The sequence below is a fragment of the Rattus norvegicus genome, chromosome 17 (assembly GCF_036323735.1).
Source record: "Rattus norvegicus strain BN/NHsdMcwi chromosome 17, GRCr8, whole genome shotgun sequence".
Classification (NCBI taxonomy): domain Eukaryota; kingdom Metazoa; phylum Chordata; class Mammalia; order Rodentia; family Muridae; genus Rattus; species Rattus norvegicus.
Genome location: NC_086035.1, coordinates 35,342,598 through 35,366,569, shown reverse-complemented (window position 1 = coordinate 35,366,569; position 23,972 = coordinate 35,342,598). Strand labels below are relative to the sequence as shown.

At 42.4% G+C, this 23,972-nt stretch overlaps 1 protein-coding gene and 1 long non-coding RNA gene across 7 annotated transcripts in view; both read right to left on the bottom strand.

Annotated features, from left to right (window-relative positions):
- Cdkal1 (CDK5 regulatory subunit associated protein 1-like 1) overlaps positions 1-23,972 on the bottom strand; it is a 552,607-nt gene that overhangs the window by 113,258 nt on the left and 415,377 nt on the right. For all 6 annotated transcript variants that reach the window (XM_063276594.1, XM_063276597.1, XM_063276593.1 and 3 more), the window contains 1 exon segment: positions 14,183-14,245. In XM_063276594.1, coding sequence (XP_063132664.1) covers positions 14,183-14,245 — 63 coding nt within the window.
- Positions 15,700-23,972, bottom strand: part of LOC120097733 (uncharacterized) — a 29,347-nt gene continuing 21,074 nt past the window's right edge. Inside the window, exon 2 of the long non-coding RNA XR_005495363.2 lies at positions 15,700-23,201. This is a non-coding gene — a long non-coding RNA (uncharacterized LOC120097733). The remainder of the gene's footprint in view (positions 23,202-23,972) is intronic.

The window sequence follows — 23,972 nt, the reverse complement described above, 5'->3', positions numbered from 1 at the left end:
TTTTACCACCACTGACAAGGTGGGAAAAATAATACCAGCCAGACGACATGAGCTTTCATGAGAGTCGAGTTAGCACAGCTAATTCTCACATTAGCTGAGTTCATGTTGCCTTTAGCATGCTACTATATTATGTATCATCCACACACCTGCCAATCTTCTCTCGTGTAGACCTACTTAGTAATGTTTATAAAACCACTCCACAGTTTCATTTCATGTCTCCTCTTCTTAAAGTAACTCTATCAGTATTTCCTTTTAAATTTTCAAAAAGACTGAAAGAGAGACTGAAAGAGAGACCTGTGTCACATGGAAATACTGAAATACGTGTCATCAGGTTAAATGACGTCTATGGCGGATGGCAACGAGAGAATAGGGAATTCAAACAGCCTAAAGGAGCAGAGGGTTATAAAGAACATGGTTTTCATATCACATCCTGCGAGCCTGGAAGATGACAGCTCCACACAAGTTCAAGTTCAAGTAGAGAAAGTCAGTACTACAAAACAAAGGCCTTTATTCCTCCACTGTCCTAGAGTGGAAAGTGTACTCAACAACAGTTCAGAATACAAACGTAGTAAAAATTATAGTACAAATTAAATACCCCAAGGTAGGATGTATATAAATCCTGTTCAATTCTTAGTAAGATCCCATATGTAGAATATATTGGGATCGTTGGAAAAAAATTCCTACAAACTGTATTTTGGTGAAGGCTTTCAGTGTAAGGCTTTTTGGTTTTTTGTGAGTAAAGATTCTTAAATGTCTAACCTCAACTCCAGAGGACGCGTTCATTGTTAAAATGAAATCAAGCATTTTGAGGTAATGTCAACAAGGTTTTGCATGTAGAGGAAGGGGGTAGGGTGGGAATAAGACCTCAGAGCCTCAAACTCTATGGTGCGATGCTGTTGTAACACTTGACTTAGTTCTGGAGGAGAAGAAGATGAATTCTTTCAGTTAGTTTATATTTGCACAGCACACGTCACAAAGTTACGTAGAGGGAATGAGATTTACCAGATATACAATCCCTGTTCCTGTTCTGATAACTGTAATATTATACTAGCGGTCATATTTATTGAAAGTGCATTCTTACCGACGATGTACTGTGTGGTAAATATCTGTTGTGGGGAAGCATCCTTGCGACTCTCTGTTCACTACAATAATAGCTATTTACTGAGTAGCTGTTACGTACTGGGCACTATTGCATTTAATCCTCTCGACAATCCTATAAACAGGTAAACTTCATGGACTCGATGTCTTAGTAACTTGGCTATAGCATGGTAGCATGATTTTATAGAGGAAGAAAATTAAGTAAAGCACACACATCTTACCAATATCGCATAGCTGGTATATGCAAAAGTCAGAGGCTTGAAATTGGAGGTTGTTATTTATAAAGACCAAAACATATTTTTAGAGTTCTTTATAATAGTTGAGAAAATACACTAACATGAGAAAAACAAATTAAAGCAAGAAGGCATATACTTTCTCCTTTAACAAGAAGATCTGAAAAGTTGGCCGTGACAGTGTGTTGATTGTGGAGAAAGAAGTGCAGCCCGAGATCACTCCTGGAAATGTGTGATAAATGGGCCCCTGACAACACCAGCAATGACGGCAAACACATCCATCTAACAGCCAGACAACCTTCTAGAGCTTTCTTCCAGGTAATGGCTGTAAAGGCACTCCATGGCACATTTATAAGATTATATAGTACAACACTTTAAGATCAAAAGAGCAGAGACCACTCCAAAAGCTATAGATAAGAATCCACTTAAATAAATATGGTCGACACCTGGTCTGGGGTATTTTGAAAAAGAAATGTGGCAGCTCTTTCGGTAAGGATTGGAGCAAAAAGAAAAAAAAAAAAGGAAAAAGAAATGGAAGAATGCATGATGCTTTAGTGTCTGAATGTGAAAAAGCATGTATCAATATGTGTAAAATAACTCTAAAAGCATGCACACAAAACCCGAAACAACTGTTGCCTTTGGAGAGGGGCTGGGGAGTTTGCAGGGCATGGCTGGCAAGAGACTTTCTTTGAATATGGGGTCGGGTATTACCTGTCTTATAATTGAAAATGAAGAGCCATCTCAGTATGTTCTCCACAGCTGGGGAGTACGCACTATGACTCACGCTCCTGGGTTATTACCACATCCCCGCTGTGTCCTCCCACACAAATCGTCAAACTAGAATGAGAAGACTCAATCCCAGCCCAGCATCTGCTGTGGGACGGTGAGCAACCACCCTACATTGCTAAGATAGGAATAAAATACATTTCACAGGAAGAAATAAAATATCAAAGTTGTACCCTCAATTCAAGGTCTTTCAAGGTGAAAGGGGAGGGAACGCAAGCCATGATCCCTATCCTCAAGGCGTTCCTAGCAGAGTTAGGTAAACTGTGATATCAGCAAGTGAGTCTGCCACAAAGCACAGTGAATGCGAAGCGATGCTCGCTACCATCTCTCCATGTCCCACTGGACCGCAAGTGTCACATCTGGTTTGTAAAGATAACAAAGGCACACACAAGTTCCAGTTCCAGGAGGAAAACCTTCCGTGTATGTTAGACAAGAGGTGAAAAAGGTAAAACTAATCTGGGTCTTGAAGGAGGAGGAAGAATTTAGCAGGACGGGAAGACCCACTCTTTCCTAAGCAGCAGACGTGTGAATCCGCTGGCCTCGTCCGAGAGCACTCACCAGTGAAAATGGACACATGTACTCTTGAGTGCTCATGGTACCCTCCCCAGTGGAGAAGGAACCAAGGCTATGATGCACTGTGCTGCAGAGCCCACAAGTGACACCCAACAGGAAGACAGAGGAAGGCAAGAAGCCAGAGCATCTAAGTGACTGTGTGGCGACATACTGATAAAACAGGAATCTGAGTTATGTACAGGGAAAGAGAAGCAGCCTGCAGGGCAAGAGAATGTGAGACAACAGAAAACAGAAGGAAACTGTAGTTACTAATGGGAAGAAAGGGTGGGCAGCACAGACTCGGAACCTCTGGTGCCTCACTTAAAATTCTCATTTTATATTAAATTATAATGACAAATACAATAATAAAGACAAATAAGTAGCTTTAAAAGCCCAAATTACATTAGAGAATTTTATTTCCTGCAAAAATCACTAGATTATTCTACTTTCCAATGGTTAAAATGGAATACACTTATAAACCAAAGAACTTGAGTCTTTACAGTTCTTGTACTTTTATTTGCATTTAAGATACATCTAGAGGTTTGATCAAAGCATATTGCATGGAAATTTTTTCAATAAAAATATTTTTAAAAGAGATACATTTAAGCCTTAAAAGGCACCTACAGACCACATGTTGAAATAGAAAACGTTTTACCATCATCAGCAGCAGTTTGGAACGCATTTTCTTCTCAGATGTTGAAACTCTAGTTTTCCAATTTCAAGAGAAGACAATGGAAGCTGTGAATAGTGTAAACCCAGTACTTGTGAGGTTAAGGCAGGGGGATTGCCACGAGTTTCAGGCCATGCTGGGTTATAGAGAGAGACTCTGTTTTCACTTCTCCTATATCCTCCAGGAGAGTATCAACACACACATTTTCAAAAGTGCCATAAAGGCATTCTGTAACTATGTCTTCTTAATACTGTAAAACAAACAAACCCCAAAGGGACCGGGCAATTGGCCCAGGGAAATACTTTCTATTCACTATTATCTCTAGACAGAATTCTGGCAATTGCTTCATGTAACTCAGAATCTAACCTCAAAGGTGGCAGTCATTTATTGTGGCTCACAGATGGGGCCTTTAATCACTTAATAATTTGCTGAGAAAGAGGAACCAGGTCTGGGGAGTCCCTCCCCGAAGAGCATCAACCCAGACCCCACCAACATCCTCAGAATGGCAGCAGCAGAAGAGTGGAAGCCGAGGCCTCGGCAGAAGCCCTCACCTCTCCAGTGTATGCCTGGGACATGGCACTGTCAGGGATTTCCAGCACATCCCAATAAAATACACAGCTAAAAGTCATTAATTTTATTTTATGGTGAGCTGCATTTTTGAAAAGCAGAGCATACTATCCTAGGGGAAGTAGTTAAAATTCAACTTTCTTTAAAACATGATAACAGCATGTTTTAATTTAATTTTTCCTTATAATTTCGAGAAACTTTTCACAAAGATTTTCCAGGTCAATGTTTTCCTAAATCTTGTGAGAGTCCGAGTTTAGTAAGTTGTTTTCTCTTTTTAAAAAATACGAGTATATGCTTAATAAGCTGTGTCTGACATTTGTTAGCTGTCACTTGGTCCTCTAGGCAGGAAATGAATGAAGGGAAGGTCTGAAATCAATCAATCAGTCTGTCTGTCTATCTATCTATCTATCTATCTATCATCTATCTATTATCTATCTATCTATCTATCTATCTATCTATCCATCCATCTATCTATCTATGTACATATGTGGTGGGGGTTGCATGTATCTGTGGAGACCTGAGGAGAGAGAAAGCACTGGAGGGCCTGGAGCTAGAGTTCACATGGTTGTAAGCTGCCCAAGGTGAGTGATAGGAATAGAACCCAAGACCTTGCACGATCAGTAAGTGGACTTGATGCATAAGCCAGGCTCTGAAAATCAGTTTTATTCTGTTCCATTGTGTTAAATGTTCTCCTTCCTAATGTTTTGATTCAACCTGCCCAAGTGAAATGTGTAAGTCATGTGGAGTGCACGCTGGCAAAGGAAGACACATGTACAGCCTGATATCTATGTCAGAAAGAACAATGAGTAAATGTTTTAGTGCAACTACTAAACAATGCGACACATGGAACTCATGCAATTACATGCATGCTAAAGCATGCCCACTGTTACCTGACGTTGTGACTAAGTTGGGTACTTTGTGTTCTAATTTGCAGACTCGGGGAGCCCTGCATACGACTTTGGGTCTACCACAGTGAGTGAATGCTGGGGGGACAGCATCTGTCATTTGACTGGGGACAAGTAAGGTTTATGAGTATAATAGATAAGGTTGGGAGATGTGGAAAAAATTGGTTTAGGGGTAGGGTATGCATTGAGACCATGGCAGTGTGATGAGAGAAAAACATAGCTACCCAGACTGATTAGATACAGGTCATCAAGGCGGAGAGTAAGCTCTAGTGACCTGAGCAGCAGGAGATGAGCAGGGAGTGACAGGCAGACCCAGGCAGACCCTGGTACTGGGCCCAAGGCAACTCCTCTCCCCAGGATGCCAGAAGCAGTAGAAGCAGTAAATCACCAGTGACAGGAGTCACAGATGCTTTCAGGGTTGACAAATAATTTGAAACATAGGAACTAACATCTCAATCAAGTTTTAGAATCAGGACTTAAAAAAAAAAATACACAACACTTTGATTGTGATTGGTGTTCCTCTATTACTGCAACTCCTTTGGGATAACCCATAAAAGGGAGTCAGAGTGAACTTTTCCTTTCTCCCATATCTCCCAATTCTCTTGCTACACTCTCCAGAGAGTGGTGTTCTCATGTACACTTCAACAGTGCTCTGAGAACTGAGATTATGTCTTAATAGCATACAAAGCCACGAAAGAATCAATTGTTGGTCCATGAAAATATTTTCTATTCACAAGTCATTGCAAATAGAATCTGCATTGTGTGTGTGTGTGTGTGTGTGTGTGTGTGTGTGTGTGTGTGTGTGTGTGTGTGTAAGGGACAGGGAAGATTTTTTTTTCTGCTCCTACACTGCCCTGCTGTCATTTCCAAGATCCACGAATTATGAGTCTCCTCAGCTTTGCTCAGTGTTTTAGGTTCTTGAGCTCTGGCTCTGCCCATTTTTCTGCTTGGACAGTTCCTGTGTTTTGGGTCTGAGACCACTCTGACATTTTACCTCCATAGGTCCCATGAGGAGAGCCAAAGGAGTAAGTTGGACAATGCACTATGAGGATATGGATGCCCGGCAATGGCCAAGAGCCCTTGGCGAGCTTCTCTAACAAAATAGCCCCAATCCCCAGCTTAAGTATGCTTCTTCTTTCTAGGCTGACTTTGAATTAATCGGGCTGGGAACCTGTTCTGGTTCTTATTCTGTTAATACTTCTATGTAGACTGTGATTTGGAGTTAAGGAGAGAGAAGGAAAGAAGGCCCATGTCAACCCTGAGTAGACAATTGTGTTTGCCAATCTACCTATTGTCTAGATTTCCAATTATTCATGCCACAGAGGTAATTAATGGGCATATACTCTGGAGCAAGAAAATTTAGCTTTGTAACCTATAACAGTTACTTAACCTCTCTGCATTTCAAGTTCCTCATGGGCAGGGCAGGGTACAGGAATCCCAACCTTAAAATTATGTTCATATTTCTCTGTCTAACTATTGTGTATAGTATGTGTGATCTGTTTATCTATCTATCTATCTATCTATCTATCTATCTATCTATCTATCTATCTATCTATCATGTATAGTGCATATGTAGGCACAAATGCCCCAGAATAAGTGTTAAAGGATAACATTTTAGAATCAGCTTTCTCCTTTTGCATTACGTGGTTTCTGGGATTGGACTTAGGTACCGGGGTTGTGCAGCAAGCATCCCCTACCCCGCCCATCCCCCTGCCTCAAGGGTGCTCCCTTTCCAGAGCTAGTGTAAGGTTGAATAAGTTATGTGCATGCAAAGTTCTGAGAGAGGTGCCAGCTACATGCACGGTTGCTTTATTATAACCCATGGCCATAATAAAGATCTCTTTGGCTTTCATTCTCATTGTAAATTCTTCATCTAGCCTGCAGAGTAGAATTCTGGTATCTGTGGGTCTCTGGGCACATCATTTTCAGAGCATGAAAATCACTGCCATGGGTGCAAGTTTTACCTACCCATCCCTGCAGCTATGGTAGCAAAATAAACTAGACTAATATATAAAATATGTTTAATGTTAATATCCCATTTAAAGGAAAATATATACATATAATATCAAAGTTAGGCTCAGGGAAATATGACCTGCTACTTAGATATGATGCAGTTAAAAGGAGGCTAGAGCTTTTGGATTAGGTTAGCCCAGGTTAGACAGTCCATGAAAGAAGGAAACAGCTGAGCTATGGCTGCAACCGTGGTGACAATCACATGGCCATCTACGGAAGGAAAGCATTTCAATAAATGGAAGCAGGTTTTATATTCAAAGGTCTGTTCATGTGACCTCGGCTTTATCCTGAGGCCGGGTCATCATTTGTTTGTCTTTAGATGGGAATTGAGGGAATGAGTTTAATCTTTTCTTGAAGTTTCACATCCCTCCATTCTGAGGTTACAACTGAAGTGTGACTTGTGTATAAGGATGTGTGTCAATGCGACAGTAAGGACATACCGTCAGCCAGACACTCGCCTGATAGATAGCAACATCCTTACGATCACTTTTCAAAGTGCTTTCCATCTTTGCCAAAGGTGGAAAGCAGAGTCACATGCACAAACGACTTTGGGCAAGCTGCTGCAGAACTGTTTTAAGCATGACATCAACATGCCGGATCAATAACTTGTTTCTTTATCTGCACATGCATGAGAAATCTGGCTACCATAGAGTGCTGGATCAATTAAAAACTGAATTTGCTATTTCCAGACAACAGATAGCTTGAGGCTCTGTAGGGCCAGCAGGCAGGGATCCAAATCCCATCTCCCTCTGTCTCTGTCTCTGTCTCTCTCTGTCTCTCTCTCTCTGTCTGTCTGTCTCTGTCTCTGTCTCTGTCTCTGTCTCTCTCTCTCTCTTCACTCTGGAAGCACAGCTCATAGCACTCTGATGCTCTGTTATGTGGGACTGTGGGGGAGGGGGGCTGAGGGCTTGACAACACTGTGGCTGCCTCCAGATTGCCATCATTCTTCAAACAGCAGGAGCTGGGTACCAAAGCCAGGTGAAAGGACTCTTGCTGCTTTGCATCTCTATACAATCTGATTAATGGACATCAATATATTGCTTCTGAGATGAGGCTGTATATTTTGCTTATAAGTATGATGCAAGCATTTATGAAACTGATGTCACCAAAGTATCTAACACCTTGGGTAAGAAAGGACAGTAGCACAGCCCAAAGTTGTTGGTGCAGACTTCCCCTGTACACTTCCGATCAAAGCAGAGCTGATGGAACTTTGCCTCACATTTATACATTTACTGTATAACATTTCACTGACCACTGGTAGACAAGGTTCCCAGACATGTTTGTATAATTAGTTCTTAAGGTAGTCTTAGGAAGTGTGGATTATTGAAATAAACTTTTTTGTATATTTGGTATTCTAGTAAAAAGAAAAAATAGGCTGTGCTGAGAAGTTGCTCAGTGGTTAAGAGCTCTGGTTGATCTACAGGGTCCAATTCCCAGGACGCACACGGCAGCTCACAACCATCTGTAACTCTAGTTGCAGGGGAATCGCATGTTCTCTTTTGACACACTGTATACAAACACACATGCAGGCAAAACCTATACACACCTATAAAGTGAGATAATAAGACAAACCTGTGCTTGGGCTGGGCTCAGTAGATAAAGTGCTTGCCATCCAAGTGTGAGGCCCAGAGGAACCCCTAGAACCCACACAGCTTGGGAGATGTGGTGACGTGACCACACAGACGTCATGGGTCCCCAGGTGAGCTGCCTAGCCAGACTAACTGGAATTGGCCAGCTTTAGTTCAGTGAGAGGTCCACTGAGAGAGTCAATGCATAAAATGGAGAGTAACCAGGAAGACACCATCAACTTTGCTTGTGCACACATGTGCATGCATGTCTGAACACTCACACGTATACCCATACACATGAAAACATATGTATACAGACACACAACTAAAATATACTAATACATCATTACAACTATGCCATGTTAGGTCTAGAGTAATCTTTTGGTTCTGGGGGGTGGGGGTGGGGAGAAACAGCAGTGATGCCAGGAATGAGCTAACAGCCTTATGCACACAAGGAAAGAGCTGTACCACTGAGCTAGCTAATGAGTTACTGGACCAGTCTTCCCATAGGTATGTGTGTGCACACAGACCCACATTTGTATGGGTGCACCTATGTGTGGTACCTGTGCTACCCGTGCACATGGGTGCGTATGCTTGTGGAAGCCTGAGGTCATCTTCAGCTGCCAGAGATTTCTACCTTTATTGATTTATGAGATTTAGTCTCTCACTGGCCTAGAAGTCACCAAATAGGCTAGGTGATGGGCTACTGAGCCCATGCACTGAGATTAAAAGTGTGTGCTACCATACAGTGTTTTTCCATGGGTTTTGGGGATTGAACTCAGATCCTTGTGCTTTCACAGCAACCATTTTAGCAACTGAGTTATCTATCTACTGCCACTCAGTCTTTAGATAAAAACTTCATACTTTTAAAAACAGCACATGCTTTACAGTACCCGCTTTATAAATCCTTAGTGTTGGCCACACTGGTTGACATGATCAGCTCTGATGGTCACTCATGTTTGCGGTCTCTGCCCCTAATCACTCACACATGTTCCAACTCTCTATGGTAATACTTCACCTACTTGAACCTCTTCCAGGAATGAGCTAGCCCCAAAGGATTTTAAGACAAGCACATTTCCCCCCTAAAACACCAATGTTTCCAAAGATAGAATATATGCATCCTTCCTGTTGTCAATCATTGTGTTTCCTGATATAAGCTAATCCTAATGATTAACCCTGGGGTTCTTAGAATGCATTAGGATATCTGGGTCTTGGGGGTCTAAATTAAGCGGTCCTGACAGCTGCATGTCAAGGGCTCTGTCTTTTTAGCCAGCTCTTCCTTTCCTCTGTAGACTGCCACTTCTTCCCAGAGCTCTGGACTCTTAGGCAGTACCTACCTGTTTTGAAATTGCTGCTGTGGCTGACTATGCACTTTGGGCAGGCAGACATGTGTATTGGTAGAAAAGTGGACGTAAATAAAAGGACAGACGGTTGGTGGATGAGGTGGGGGAGGGATTTACACAATTCTCTGAGTACTCGGGGCCAGGCTGGCCCTCTGGCCAATTCTGAGTTATATTTTGAGTTAAGCAAGATCATGTGCTGAAGAGAGCACTGGTGTTCATTTTCTTCCTATTGAGAGAAGAAGTTGCCAAGTGCATTCAAACACTGCTATTTTCTGGGACATGTGAATTTGTTTTCAATTTGTTGAAATACATATTAAATAATAGCCATCATCACAGGACAAAGAAAAAGCCACAAATGCAGAAGATGTATACTGACTTTTTGCCTGAGGCATGTCCATCAGCTTACATCGATGTACAGAGAAAAATTCTTAATATAGCTGGCTGCTATAGGAAAGACGAAACAGGCCTCACGAAAGCTAGAGAGTGTGACAGTGATAGCCCAATAGAAAGGCCCTTGGTGGGGAAACAGGTTCATTTATTTAGATGAACTGGTTTAGAACTTAGCTTAGCAGATGTTAAAAGCTGCTGCAGACCCGCAGTTTTCTAACTTTTTCCTTTCAAAGTGGTTTCATATTTCACAACAACTTTTGTACATTAGCAGATTATAAACATCTATGCTCAGCTAATAAACCTAGATTTCCCCTGAGCACATAAATTCTGATAAAATCTAACAAGGAAAAGAGAGGCAAAGGGAAGGAAAAAGAGAAATGCATCTTTCATGTGTGTAATGTTTTCTTCAGGATAAAGATACACTCCACATGTTAGCTGGCATGCCGTTAATAGGACTACCCTAATTATATCCGGCCCTGACTTCCCTGTGACTTATGGAAAGGAAAACTCAGTTCTGGATTGACACTGTGCACCCTGGAAGGCCTGCATGTGGGTAACCTCTCCTGACAGTTAGTATGCTATTTTCAGAACTTATAAGCTTTAGATATTAGAATAGCAGATAAAATATAACTAGATTCCCTGGTATTTTGGGCTGCCTCTCCTGAAGTTCCTTTCAATCAGAATAGATAAAAGATAATATGCATTGGTCAAATAAATTTATATGGTCTTTTAAAAAAGTTACTATTGTAAAAATTCTTGTCAACATCTCTTTTTAAATGAAAAGAAAGCCCTCCAAAATGAAGCTCTCCAGGCCCCCAGCACCATTTTCCAGCTAAGCAGTGTTTCCCAACATCCATTCAGGTACACACTTTGCTGTTCAGCTCTGCTTGCTTTTGGCAATAGCATTTAAGAGAAAAACCAAGTGACCATTTTGCTACCTACACAAAAGCTTTAGGATGTGATTACAAAATGAGATGGCCTCCCTGGAGCAGCATGTTTCTCTAACCTGGTGACTTTCTTCACCTGTGCTTAGGCAGGAACTGGCCTGGCTGTGGTGAAGGGGTGGGGGACAGGGAACACACCTGACTCCCTAGACTAGGAACACTCACTATTCTCTGGAATGACAAGTTTAGCGCTTAGCAGTGGGCAAGGCTATCACTTCCCTGGCCCGATCTAACCTGGGATGAACTCCCGGGAACCGACAGCAGCAGAAGCACAACAGTCCCATTCCTGAGTTCACTTGGCATCAAGAACCCAGCACTGAAATGCTGTTTCCCTTCTTCAAGGACATCAAGGGGAACATTAACCTCGAAAGCATAGCCAGAGAGAGATGGATATGAGAACACTCACTCTCCAGCCCAGGCCTACGTTTATTTTACTCTCCTGTCTCTAGCATTATGGAAAGTTTCGACCATGTAGTAAAATACACAGAAGAACCCCCACAAAGCTGTCACTCAGGTCCCATAATTGCCAACACATGGTCCAGCTCACTCCATGTACCCCCCTCCACCCCTGCTTGGAATTTTTTTTAAAGCAGTTTCCAGACAAGTGATGTTTTATTTTATGTAAGCTTTCATTTACAATACACATGTCTATTTTTCTAAAGATCACTCCAGAAATCTCACTGCACATGAGATGTCTGAATCAACTTCAACCATATCTTATAAAATATTTTATACTCAAACCTATCTATCTAGAAAACTGATTTGCCTGACTGTAATTAGATAATTAAAATGACAAAGTAGTGTGAAACACAGACTATTATTCTATTTATGGTAGGGAGAAGCACACACAAGATGGAGAAGACAGTACACGGACATGGCTTCCTATGGCTTTGTAAACATTACAGTCAATGACGAAATAAAATAATTTGGTTAAGATCTGCTTACATAAAGCTTTAAAAAATGGGAGGCAGTTACTAAGGGGCCCTGGAGATGCCTACAACCCTTTCCCCCTTCTTTACAAACACACAGAATAAAAGACAGACCAACTTATAGGCTCAAAATAACTCACGTAGCAGGCTAGCTCCTCATAATAATTTACAACTGATCTGAGAGCAGAGATCAAAAGGAAGCCATCTAGCATTTCTATTCAACTCTTCACTGCCAACAACTGGTTTGTAGGAGAGTGAAGTCCTCACAAGATGAATCCAAAATCTTCTGAGGCAACTTTGGTACCATGCCACAAAGGAAATGAGGAGGAAGCCGGTAGGAGCTACAGATGGAGCTACAGGGTAGGCTCCATTAAGAGTTCTAGCGAAAGAAAAAAGGAATTTCCCTCATCTGTGAATTTTAAAAATAATAGAAGTAGGAAAAATTCAGACAATTCAAGCAAAACCTTTGATTTGTCAAAGCATTTGAAAATTTGTGGTTAAAAGCTAACTTAAGTTGTTAGAGGACTTATGCTAATTAAATGGTCTCATGCAGGGCAGGCAACACTCCTCACAGCAGTTTGGCCAGTCTTTGGCCAATGATGTCACATGACTATTATGTCACTGGCTCCCAGACTCTTTCAAATGAATCCCTCCTTGCTTCGAAGTAACTGACTGAGGTTGGAATAAAATGCCAAGAAATGATAGCTTTTAGTATCACACATCTCCACAAAGCATAAACACTTCTGTTAAAAATTTCTGGAGCTAAAGTCAATTAGTCCCTTGTTACACACTAGAAACTCTTAAGTTCTTTGAAATTCCACATATTGGCGGATTTGTTTTGTCTCTTGAGTCTAGATACCTATCTATTCTCAATTGAGGAATAGGGATTTTCATATCACTTATTTTAGCTGGCTGAAAACTTCCCACCATGTCTGCAAGCAAGTTCATAGGTAAGGACTCATATTTATAGTAACATTTTAACTGTGTGATTTTTTTTTGTTTGCTTGTCTTCTTCTGAAATCATCTCTAATTAACAAATTTATTGGAACAGTTCACAGCATACAAACCTCAGAAAGAAAACCTGTGATGTGTTTCACCATGAAGATATGGAGTGTTAGGAGTTCTAATATTGGCCACTAGCATATGAATTTTGAGCTTAAAAAGTATATTTTTATTTTAGGTGTTTGGGCCTTTTGCCTGCATGTATGTTTGCACACCACCTGTGGGCAGTGCCTATGGAGGTGAGGTGAGGGCTCTGCATGTCCTGGGATGGGAGAAACAGATGGTTGTGAGTCACTATGTGTGCTCAGGGAGTTGGACCAGAGTCTTCTAGAAGAGGAACCAATACTCTTAACTTCTGAGACATCTCTCCAATCCCTGATTTGTATACTTTTTAAAGGAGTCCTTTCCTTGACAAATATGTGGGGAAATGCTTATAAGTAAAAACACATATGGAAGTTCTTCAAATGCATGGGGTGGAAAGTTTGGGCATAACCTGTACAGGAAGGGCTGTGGGTCTTTACTGAGCAGCAGGAGGGAGTGTGAGAGACCTTACACCTTGGTCTTCACCTCGGTGGTCTTGGAAGGGCATTTCAGATGTCAGGCATGAGCTGCTTCTTGTACATACTGTCCGTTTAGCATAGAAGGTATCAGAACAACAGAAACTAGAGATTTGATAGTAAAGGCTTTGCTTGTCTCTACCAATTCCAAAGCCTGGTTCACTCACCAGAGCATTTCAAAGGAAAACACTGATCAACTAAAATAGTAAAATCACCACCTCCATCTCAAGAGAACACCCAAACTTTCAACACTTCATGAATAATGTATTGTGGACTTCCTTTGTTTTGGGGCAGAGTTGGAGTAAGCCAGGGGCTTCATGCATGTTGGGTAAGAACCTCCACAGGACATCAACAGCTCTGGCCCCCATGAAAGTACATTCCAACTTGAGAAAAATGCCAGCAATTCAGTTCATAAACAGAAATTTTCTGTTTAATTTATAAGACATTTTAAAAACAGAAATACAAATACAATTGTTAGTGTGTTTCAAAATTGTGACATATAAAGTGAAACCTTTAGGAAGATCTAGGATGGGAGGCAATCACAGCTAAGCACGCCCCCTACATGTTTTAGGAATTGCCATTGAACACTCTAATCCCAAATATACCAATCACATGCTTCTCTTACCTTGTGATCATATGGGTTGTAGGAATGAAACACCCGAGATAGATCTTTTGTTCTTTGTTTTTTCTGTGGAAGAAAAAACACAAATATTTGAGTTGACAGCAAAAAAATCCATATCTGTGTATTTTTCTATCTGCCTACAGATAGACTACAGCTTGGTGCAAGCAGACACCAGTCAACTGATAGATACATAGCTCAACTGCCACATAGCAGGCAGGCTACCTCTTCCTAGAACAGTGGTTCTCAACCTTCTTAATGTTGTGACCTTTTAATACAGTTCCTCATGTTGTGATGACCCCAACAATAAAATTATTTCATTGCTACCTCACAAACAAGTTTGCTACTGTTATGAATCATAATGTAATTATTTTTGGAAATAGTAGTTTTGTAAGTAGTTTTGCTAAAGGGGTCACAGCCAATAGGCTGACAACTGTGGTTATAGAAGGTTTTGTAATTAAAGCCAGTTATCATCTCCAACTATTTCTAAGAACACACCTAAAAACGACAGTGAGGACAGAGAAGCCTCAGCTTGTTTTTTATGGGATGTTTTCAACTCTGTTTTAATGCCACCAACTGATCCTCCAGCACTAGCATCTACTTGAGTGACATCTGCACTGGGTTGCCTGGAACACCTTGAGTTTGTGTGCTTGAGCCTGCAGCTGGGGGTGGCAGGGCACCTTCATCACAAAACTGTTCTATAGTCTAGTACCCAGCATCCTATACACAGTATGTACCCTACAAATAATGGCTTAATGGATCCATGACCTACTTGAGGCAGAGCAGCATGGAGCTATCAGAAGCCTCACAGGCAGTTTTGAAGAGACAAGGCCTTTCACTTCTCATGAGGCTCTCTCCTCAAGCTTGCTCCCCAGGCCATGACAAGGAGGAAAATGCGGCTCTCCCATCACCGTCATTGACAAGAAGCTTATGTCTGCCACGGTAGCTCATATGTTTCCATATATACCTTGTGCACAAGCATGTGCGCGTGGACCTCACATACACAGATGGGTTGTTACTGTCAGAGGGAGGAGGCTGTTCGCACTGTAGTGACGTCTGCTTTCTAGTTCATACTTCCTCCTTGCCAAACATCCGTGTGTACACAGGCTCTCATTCCCTCTTAGGTGCTCTCAAACTCTAAAGATTTAGAAATCCAAATCTTCCCAGCAAATCTTTTTTTTTTTTTTTTTTTTTTGCTTGTTTTATGAGACAGGGCATCACTATATACCCCAGGCTAGCCTGGAACTTGCTATCCTACTGTTCCAACCTCCAGAGTGCTGGGACTGAAGGTGTATTCTGCTATACCAGGCTAATACATCAAGTTTTGATACAAGGGCAATCTTTGCACAAACATTTCTATAAGCCTGAAAGTTTGTATATTTTAAAGAAATAAATTGTGCACATCTAGTTTCAGGATCACATTGTATGCATGACTGTGACCTTGGCATGACCAAATTGCATGCCTCAAGTATTGTTCCTTTCAATGTGCCTTTGCCCCGGGACTGAATAGGGATCATACTTACATAACTATGTATGTGTCTTGTAGAATGGACACACAATTCTTTCATTATAGTTATCTCTTGTTCATCATGGAATCAACTTCTATGATATCTTACAGTTCCGTCAAGCATGTGACCCATAATGGCCATGATATCCAAGGAACAAGCAACAGGGGTGCTTTCGTTTGAGTGACCCCTTGCTGATTAGCCATGAGGCCTAGGGAGGGATTTGCCATCTACTCCTGAGTCTTCATGTTATGTGTCCAGCACACACCTCCTGACTGCCAGGATCTGATCATAATTACAGTCGCATGTGAAAGTCATTTATACACTCTCACAGTTGTGAAATGGAACAGCTCCGTAGGAAAACTATCTTGAGAGGAAGAATTCCACAGGCATCATTTCCAATCAGTCGGCCTTGATTGCCACATTCTGACGCCCACTGATAGACATCTTTCCTGCTCAAGTTCCCGCCTCTTCTGCCCCCTGTCAAGCAGTGCTTCCAATATAACCCCCTTTTTCTTCTTGCCTGCACAACAGAGATATGTCTTTAAGGAAATAGAAAACAGTTCCCTTAGTTAGTGAAACGTTTGTCCTATGAGCCTCAGAGTCTATTTTGAACAGTCACTTGTCCACCAAAGTTTTCATTAGCTTATGATTTTCTCTTTCCTTCCTTTACACCCACTTAGGTGGTGGAATGGTTCTTGGCTACACTTCAGTCAAAAGAGAAAAAGAGAGAGAAATACCAACACTTCCTTTAGTGGGAGACTTGATGCAACGCATTGGGGCATTTCCCCCCTCTGAAAGGAAATTGCCCTAGTGGAGATAAGATGGGAAACACAGCAGCAATCAACGTAGGAAGAGCCTGAAGGCTGAGTAGCCTCACAGACCGCGGGCAGGTGGGTAAGAAATGGCAAGAGCTGTTTTGTGAGGCCTTTCTATGTGAGTGTGGATAGCCCAAACCCACGTGTGCCTTCCACCTTGATTTTTATTTCTTTTTATCTTATTTTGGGGGACACAAAAACTTCATGCAAGCTAAATTTATGTTCTTCCACTGAGCTGCACCCTCCCCCCATCCCCGGCCTACACATACCTTTTGTTGTAAACTAATGCAAGTGATTTGGGGAAGAAAGGAGGTAAAGGTAATTAAATAATGGTATTTGGATCCCCTCAAAGCGGGTTTTGGGGGAACCCAGGAAAGAAACAGAACTCTACTTCTGATAACCAACTAATTACACACACATTTAGCAGAGTTCTGGCTATGAACCTAAAAAGGAAATACATCAACAGTGCTATCTGGATGTCATAGATATTCCTCCTGAAGTTGGTTATATACCCAGTGGTGCAATTCTGGAATGCAGAACAAAGGGTGGTAAGTTATGTTCACGGGCCAATCCAGGCTAACCCCTGTTCTTTTAAGTCAGTTTTGTTGAGGCCCAGGGAGATAGTTCAGTTGGTAAAATGTTTGCCATGGAAGCCTGAAGACCTCAGTTCAGGGAAGAGGCCAGACATAATGGTACAAACTTACAATGCGGCTCGGTTGAGGTGCAAACAAGCAAATTCCTGAAATTCTCTGACCAAATAGACGAGCCTAATCCTCAAGCTCCAAGCCACTGAGGGAGGATGGTCTCAAAATATCAGATGACTTCTAAGGAATGGTTTCTGAGGTTTACCTGTGACCTACACACACATAATCCCACATACGTGCTCAGATTCTCTCACACATACGTCAAGTCAATAAAGTTTTATTGAAACATAGCCACACTCATTCATTTGTGAGTGCTTTCATGCTCCAAAAGCAGAACTGAGTGGTCCCAACAGAGTTTGAGTCCTACCCAGCATAAGGAATTTATTACCTGGCCTTTTGCAGGAAAGAGCCAGTCACTCCAGTTTAGTGTCTGTGTCCCTAACACACCAGTTAGGCATCCCCTGGACTGAAAAGCAAGTAAACAGCTTTCCAGAAAGAGGCCCTGCTCCTTCTCCCTGCTCTCTGAAGACAGATGACAAGCAATCACAGCCCATACATTGATGCATTAACAATGAATGAAGAGTGAGGGACAACAACCAGCTATCTCGTTTTCACGACTTGATCTTCCAGAGCATTCTATAGGAAGTTATAGAATACTGCCAGTCCTGGAGCAGGCTGAAATTGAACTGGGGTTCTCATAGCCTTTCTAGATGTATCCTGTGACTTTAGAAACTACAAAAATGAATCTTTGACAAAGTGTTGGGCCCGAAGTCTCACAGACAAATGATGAAGAGTTGGCCATCATTTGTAGTCTACATGCTTCTCAGACAGGAAACATGAAAAAGCTACCGTGTAGGAATTACTAAGCCATGCTCTCCGCAGCTTTAATTGAGACCAAAAGCTGAGCCCCGGGTGGAATACTTGGGCATTTTCCTATGGCATCGGAGCACAGGTCTAAATGACCTCCCACCTTTCAGCCTGTTCCAATAAACACCTCAGTCCTGCAGCCACCTGAGAGTCCTCCAAGCATTTAATAAGTAAACACATAGAACACGCCGCACGATAGACTTGTGACCAGGGTGGCCTGGCAAATGTTTCTCCAGAATTTTGCAAGGTGCCATCAAGTCATCATCATCTTCAGTTCCTATGCACGGACAGCAGGACTAGAGAAGGCTAAGCTCTGCTGTCTATGTGGGTTGCGTGGCTTTGGAAACAAGGCAGTATGCAAGTTTGTCAGAACATCTACATTATGTTTTCCATCCTCTTCATTAAGGCCTCACAATTATTGTTTGTTTAGTTAATTAGTAATTGTTTATTTTTTATTGAGCTGCATACCCACACCCTCCCCCACCTCACTTTACAAACTGCATTGGCATTCTCTCCCTAAGGTCAGAAACACCTCTATATTTATGAGCAACTCTTTTTTAGGGGAAAAAACCAACCAAACAAAGCTTAAGCCCCACTTTTGAACAGTGCAGGTTGCCAATGTTGTAACCATTTTAACCTCTAACAAGAGCATGCAACTAGGCAGTGATGTAACAGGCATTTAGTCCCAGCACTCAGGAGGCAGAGGTCAGTGACCTCTGTGAGTTCGAGGCCAGGCTGGCTTGGTTATAGAGCTAGTTCCAGGACAGTCAAGGCTACACAAAGAAATGCTGTCTTGAAAATGCAAATGACAAAGAGAAGACTAAATAACAGAACACACTGTGAAGCTCCCTGTGGGCAGAGAACCTGTTTTACCTGAGTCTGGGCAATATCCGACACTCTTCTTTTTCTGCTGCTAAGTCAAATTGTCACAGTACCTTTCTCTAGACATGAACTTCCTGCATAAATCTGTTCTAAGAAGAATACAGGACTTCACTTCTACTTATGGATTCTCAAGAATGATAAGGGATGGCAGAGTACTGCATCACAACACAGCATGGTGTGCGGAATGAAGCTGAAAGGGACAAGCTGGAGTTTTAACATACTCCTTTATTTTCCGTTTTTTTAGGGGGGCAGATTCCATTACTGGTAGGGAGTCTAAGATGTAGTTAACTCAGCAACTGGAAGACCACAGCAGAAAGATAATAGAAGAGGACACAGAGCCTAGATACTAGAAGCTAGACTACAGGGTTCTGAGTAGCTGACTTCTAGGCCACAAGGGGACGATTGAGGGAACATGACTGTCTGAAAATAATACCACAGGAGAATGAGAGAGAATTAAAGGGAAGGGACGATGATAGTCCCTCAGAAGGGAAGTCAGAACCACATTCTATGTTAACAGGGCCAAAAGAACTAAGACATTTCAGATGAAAACAACAGATGAGAGCCAGCAAGATGGCTCAGTGGGAAGAGGTGCTTTCTAGGTAGCCTGGCGATCAGGATCTATCTGAAGAACCCATGTGAGGGTGGAAGGAGAGAACTAATGTACAAGGAGGTCCTCTAACCGCATACACACACACACACACACACACACACACACACACAGAAGAGCTAGGACCAGGTCTCACACAGAGCTTCTCAACCTTCCTAACACTGAGAACATTTAATACAGCTCTTCATGTTGTGCTGAGCCCTAACCTTAGCATTATTTCACTGCTACTTCGTAACTGTAATGTTGCCACTGTTACGAAATCTAATGTAAATATATGATATGCATTCCCCACAGGGTCATGACCCGCAGGTTGAGAACCATTGTCTTAGAAGAAATGGCCACTAAATCAAGGACGTGGTAGAAGGCAGCCAGAGCATAGTATGAGACATGCCTGGGGTTTCATGTATGAGGGGATCTTTTAGCCTCCTTCCTCTACAGGAAGTCTAACTCTCGTTCATTGCTGCTAGGATACAGACAACAGTGGACCCATTAAGTTTCCTTTGCAATGTGACAGCATTGGGTTGAAGGAACAACAACCCTTGCTTGACAGCTTAGATTTCCACAAAACTGAGTTGACAGGCAGCGATGCCATTTACAGGTGGTGAGGAAGCAGGCTGAGTATAGGCACACACATAGACAGAACTGGCTGGTAAAAAGGAAAGGTTAAATGAGCAGAAGACACGATATGAATTGATAGAGCAAGAGATGGTCAAACTTGGGATTCAGAAAGAGGTCCCCAAAGAGATTGAAGATGGAGCCCAGTCAGACCAAGATCAATCCCTCCCATGGTGGTGTGAGAAACCACCCATGCTACTGAAACCATCCCAATCAAATGATAATACTCCCTGGGAAAGCTCAGGTGAGGTGAGAGGGTGGGCTGGATTACACAAGCTGAGAGGCAGGATGGCTGGCACCTGGTGACTAAGTCACAGTATAGAAGAGAAGAAAGAAAAGAGATTCCAAGAGGTTGGCTTCAGCTCTTTGATGGAATGAATAGGCCTGAACAAGCAGGCTGTGGAGGAGAACGAACTGGCTGGGAACCACGTGGGAGTAATGAGAAGCAGCCGGTGCCCAGCAGAGGGTACGAAGGCCACAGGTTTGGGGGTTCTGAGCGCACTGGTGTCCTCTGAAGCAGAACTGGTTTGAGATCATATATGGAGATAATGGAGTGAGAAAGGAGAGATGTGTGTCTCCTGACCCTATCTAGCTAGCTGTCTGCTCAGAGCTTCCTAAGGCTGAGAGGCAGTTGGAATACGCCAGTGATATCCACCCCTTGCTGCAGGCGAGAATCACTGATGCTTCTGTCCTCTCCAGTGTCTCAGATTTAATTGGTCTTGCGGGACTCTAGACAGCTCGCTGTTCCCAAGGCATGGTTAAATTTGAGATCCAGGATGCTCCTTAAGCTGGCTTCTGACTTCTATGCTACTAGGCCAGTTCCCTAACATCCTTTGGTTCCTGCCATCATCAGGAACTTTTAATCTTCAGCTCTACACTATGCCTGCAGCTCTGCCTTGCTTCCTAACCTTTCCCTTACTTATGACATAGCTTCTCTCTCCAGGAATCCCTCTGGGCCACACAGAGCGTGGGCTGCAGAGTGGGCTGATGCTACATTCCTAAGTTGGTGAATGCTTCGGAAAAGAAAGGGAAAACTAATTTGATAAGCCTAGCCCTTTACTATGTGTGGAAAGCACCAGAAGCTTTATTAAAAGCATGGACAATACCAGGGTCAGTCAGCAATCTCGTGTTTGTATTGTCAGTCCTCCAATGGTGGTCCTGAGATAGCAATCCTCCAAGAAAGCCAAGTAAGGAGGAAGAAAAAAGGCCCCTGGAATATGAACCACACATCTCAAAGTTTCGGAAACCAGTTGGAAACCTGCTGTGGAATATGGTTGGTGTGCACCCTCAAGTACAGAAGAAAACAGGGAAGAGCTTCAAATCTTATCTGCTAACAACATTGTTTGTTATTCACATTCTGAGGATGGAACTCAGGGCCCTCCACAAGCAAACAAGCAGCAACAAACAAATAAGTAAATAAAATAAAATAAAAAAAATAAAATAAAACGTGTTCTGCCGCTGAGCTACATCCCCAGCCAGTCCCTCTGTTTTTTCTGAGGCATAGGAGTGTTTCCTTACTGTTCTGTGAGAGGCCTCTTCTGTGACCATAGGGGAAAAAACAAGACACAGCTGCAAGTCTCAGGAAGACATTACTCGTTAGTCTCTAGTAAGGGTTGAGAAATAACGAAGGTCATCCTTCATACACTGAGTGGGCTCTCCACTGGTTGGGTGGAGAGGACAGTGGAAGCATTTCCTGCAGGACAAGATGGCAGTGCTAAGGGAAGAATTACGGAGTTGATGAGTCTAATTACCCCAGCATAACAGTACACACATCAAATTGGGCAGATATTACAATGTGGAGGTGATTCGAAAGCATGGAGAGCATCAGTAGGAAACACCTCAAATAACAAGGCGATTGTACGGACCCATCACTGGGGCCCTCAGTGGGCAATAACGAGGGAAGGCTGCCTGTGTGGAGATGGTGATATGTGGTGAAGTGGAAGGGAGCAGCCATGCCTATGTACTGGTACACCCTTTTCTACAGAGAACATTTACTTCCAAGGAAAAGTCAATCTATGTCACCAAGCATGTTGGGTATAGAAGGAAAGACAGCACTCCAGCCTATTTCTGGTCAGATTCCACATTCTTTTGTCCTTTATACTCTCTCAGAGTCGGATCAATCCCCAAACCACATATCCATTCAATTCTTTGATGGAGCCTTCCACCACATGGTTGTTCTCCTCTGTCCTACGAGCCTCCTGACCCACTGTCCTGCTTCACCGATTACCGCCTTCACATACAGTCTGTTCTCTGAGCTGACTCCAATAATCCACGTTCTACATAACCTCCATTCTGCAGGCACCATACTAGTGCATCTGAAAGCAAGCCAGCCTGGCATTATTGACTTAACAGAGCTCATGAACTCACAAGGAGGAAAAGCCAAGTCTTGTACATACCTAACCAGCATCTACGCACACACTGAGTGCTGACACGTTGGCAAAATGAATTCCAAATGTTCTGGATGGCAATGTCTGGTATAACTACTGCTTAATAAGAGTGTCTCCACAGAATGGACATCCAGTTCATGACTCCCAAGCAGATTGTTAAATTTCATGCCCATCAGCAGTCTGGATGGCACTGTTAAGGCTATAAATGATGCGTCAGGACTCTAGGACTATCATCGTAAACAAGTCAAAGTTTCAGACTTGTCTTCCATGAAATTTTTCTCTCATTCAATGTATACTCAAAGAAAAAAATCTTAAATTATGTTTGCATTTTTATAAAGTTCTTTTCTCTATTGACAAATACTATAGGATACAGGAATGACAATGTTGTGCGGGATGGAAGAATTATCATGATGCATAAAACCAACAGATACACTGTGGTTTCTCCTTACATAAAGACTAAAGGAACAACCAATAAGCATTCAGGATGTGGCAGACACTTACATGCTCTGAGATACCAGGCTTCACAGCAGAGGGGACAAGAATGCCACACCCCACTTCTCAATTTGGTTTCTATTGCTGTGATAAACACCATGACCAAAAGCAACAAGGGGAGGCAGGGTTTTACTCCAGCTTCTAGCTTACAGTGCACCAGCTAGCGAAATCAGAGCAGGAACTCAAGGCAGGAACCTGGAGGCAGGAACTGTAGCAAAAGCCAAGGAAGAATGCGGGTTATTACACTGTTCCTCATAGCTTGCTCAGTCTGCCTTTTTATAGCACCTAGGACTACCAGCCCCGGACTGGCACCCCCACAGTGAACTGGACCCTCCCACAACAATCACCAATCAAGAAAACACAGCCCAGGCGTGCCTACAGGCCAATCTGCTGTGGTTCTCAGTTGAGGTTCCCTCTTCCCAAATGACTCTAGCCTGTGTCTAGTTGACATAAATCTAGCCAGCACACATAAGAAGGCTCCCCTGGACCTTCATCACTTAGAAACTAATTTGATAGACAAAGCAAAGGAAACGGGGCTTCTTTTCAGTGCTACTTATCACTGGCTTGCAACTCTAATCCAAACACATGATATTCTTAAAGTGCTTCAAGTCTTAGAGTCTTGGGTAGAGATGTTCACTTTGCCAAGTCTATGTAAAATCCCCTGAAAGGTAAACTCTTCTGGTCAAAAACATTTCAGGGAAGAGAAATAACCCATGGACAGAAACTTCTGTCAGGAAGATGTTCCTACTATTTCTACTTTAAAACAATCCTTTAGTACACAATACTCTTCTCCCAGAGACAATTTAAGACAATCTGTAGTTACAGTGTTAAAGCTCTGATGTCTACACCACATTAACGACCCAACAGGTAACATGGAACAAGTAGTGTGCAGCCTGTATACCAGACTGTGGTTATCTTTGTCTTTACAAACTTCTATTTTTTTTTTAATGGTTAAAGAAGGGCAGTTGGATTTATTTAA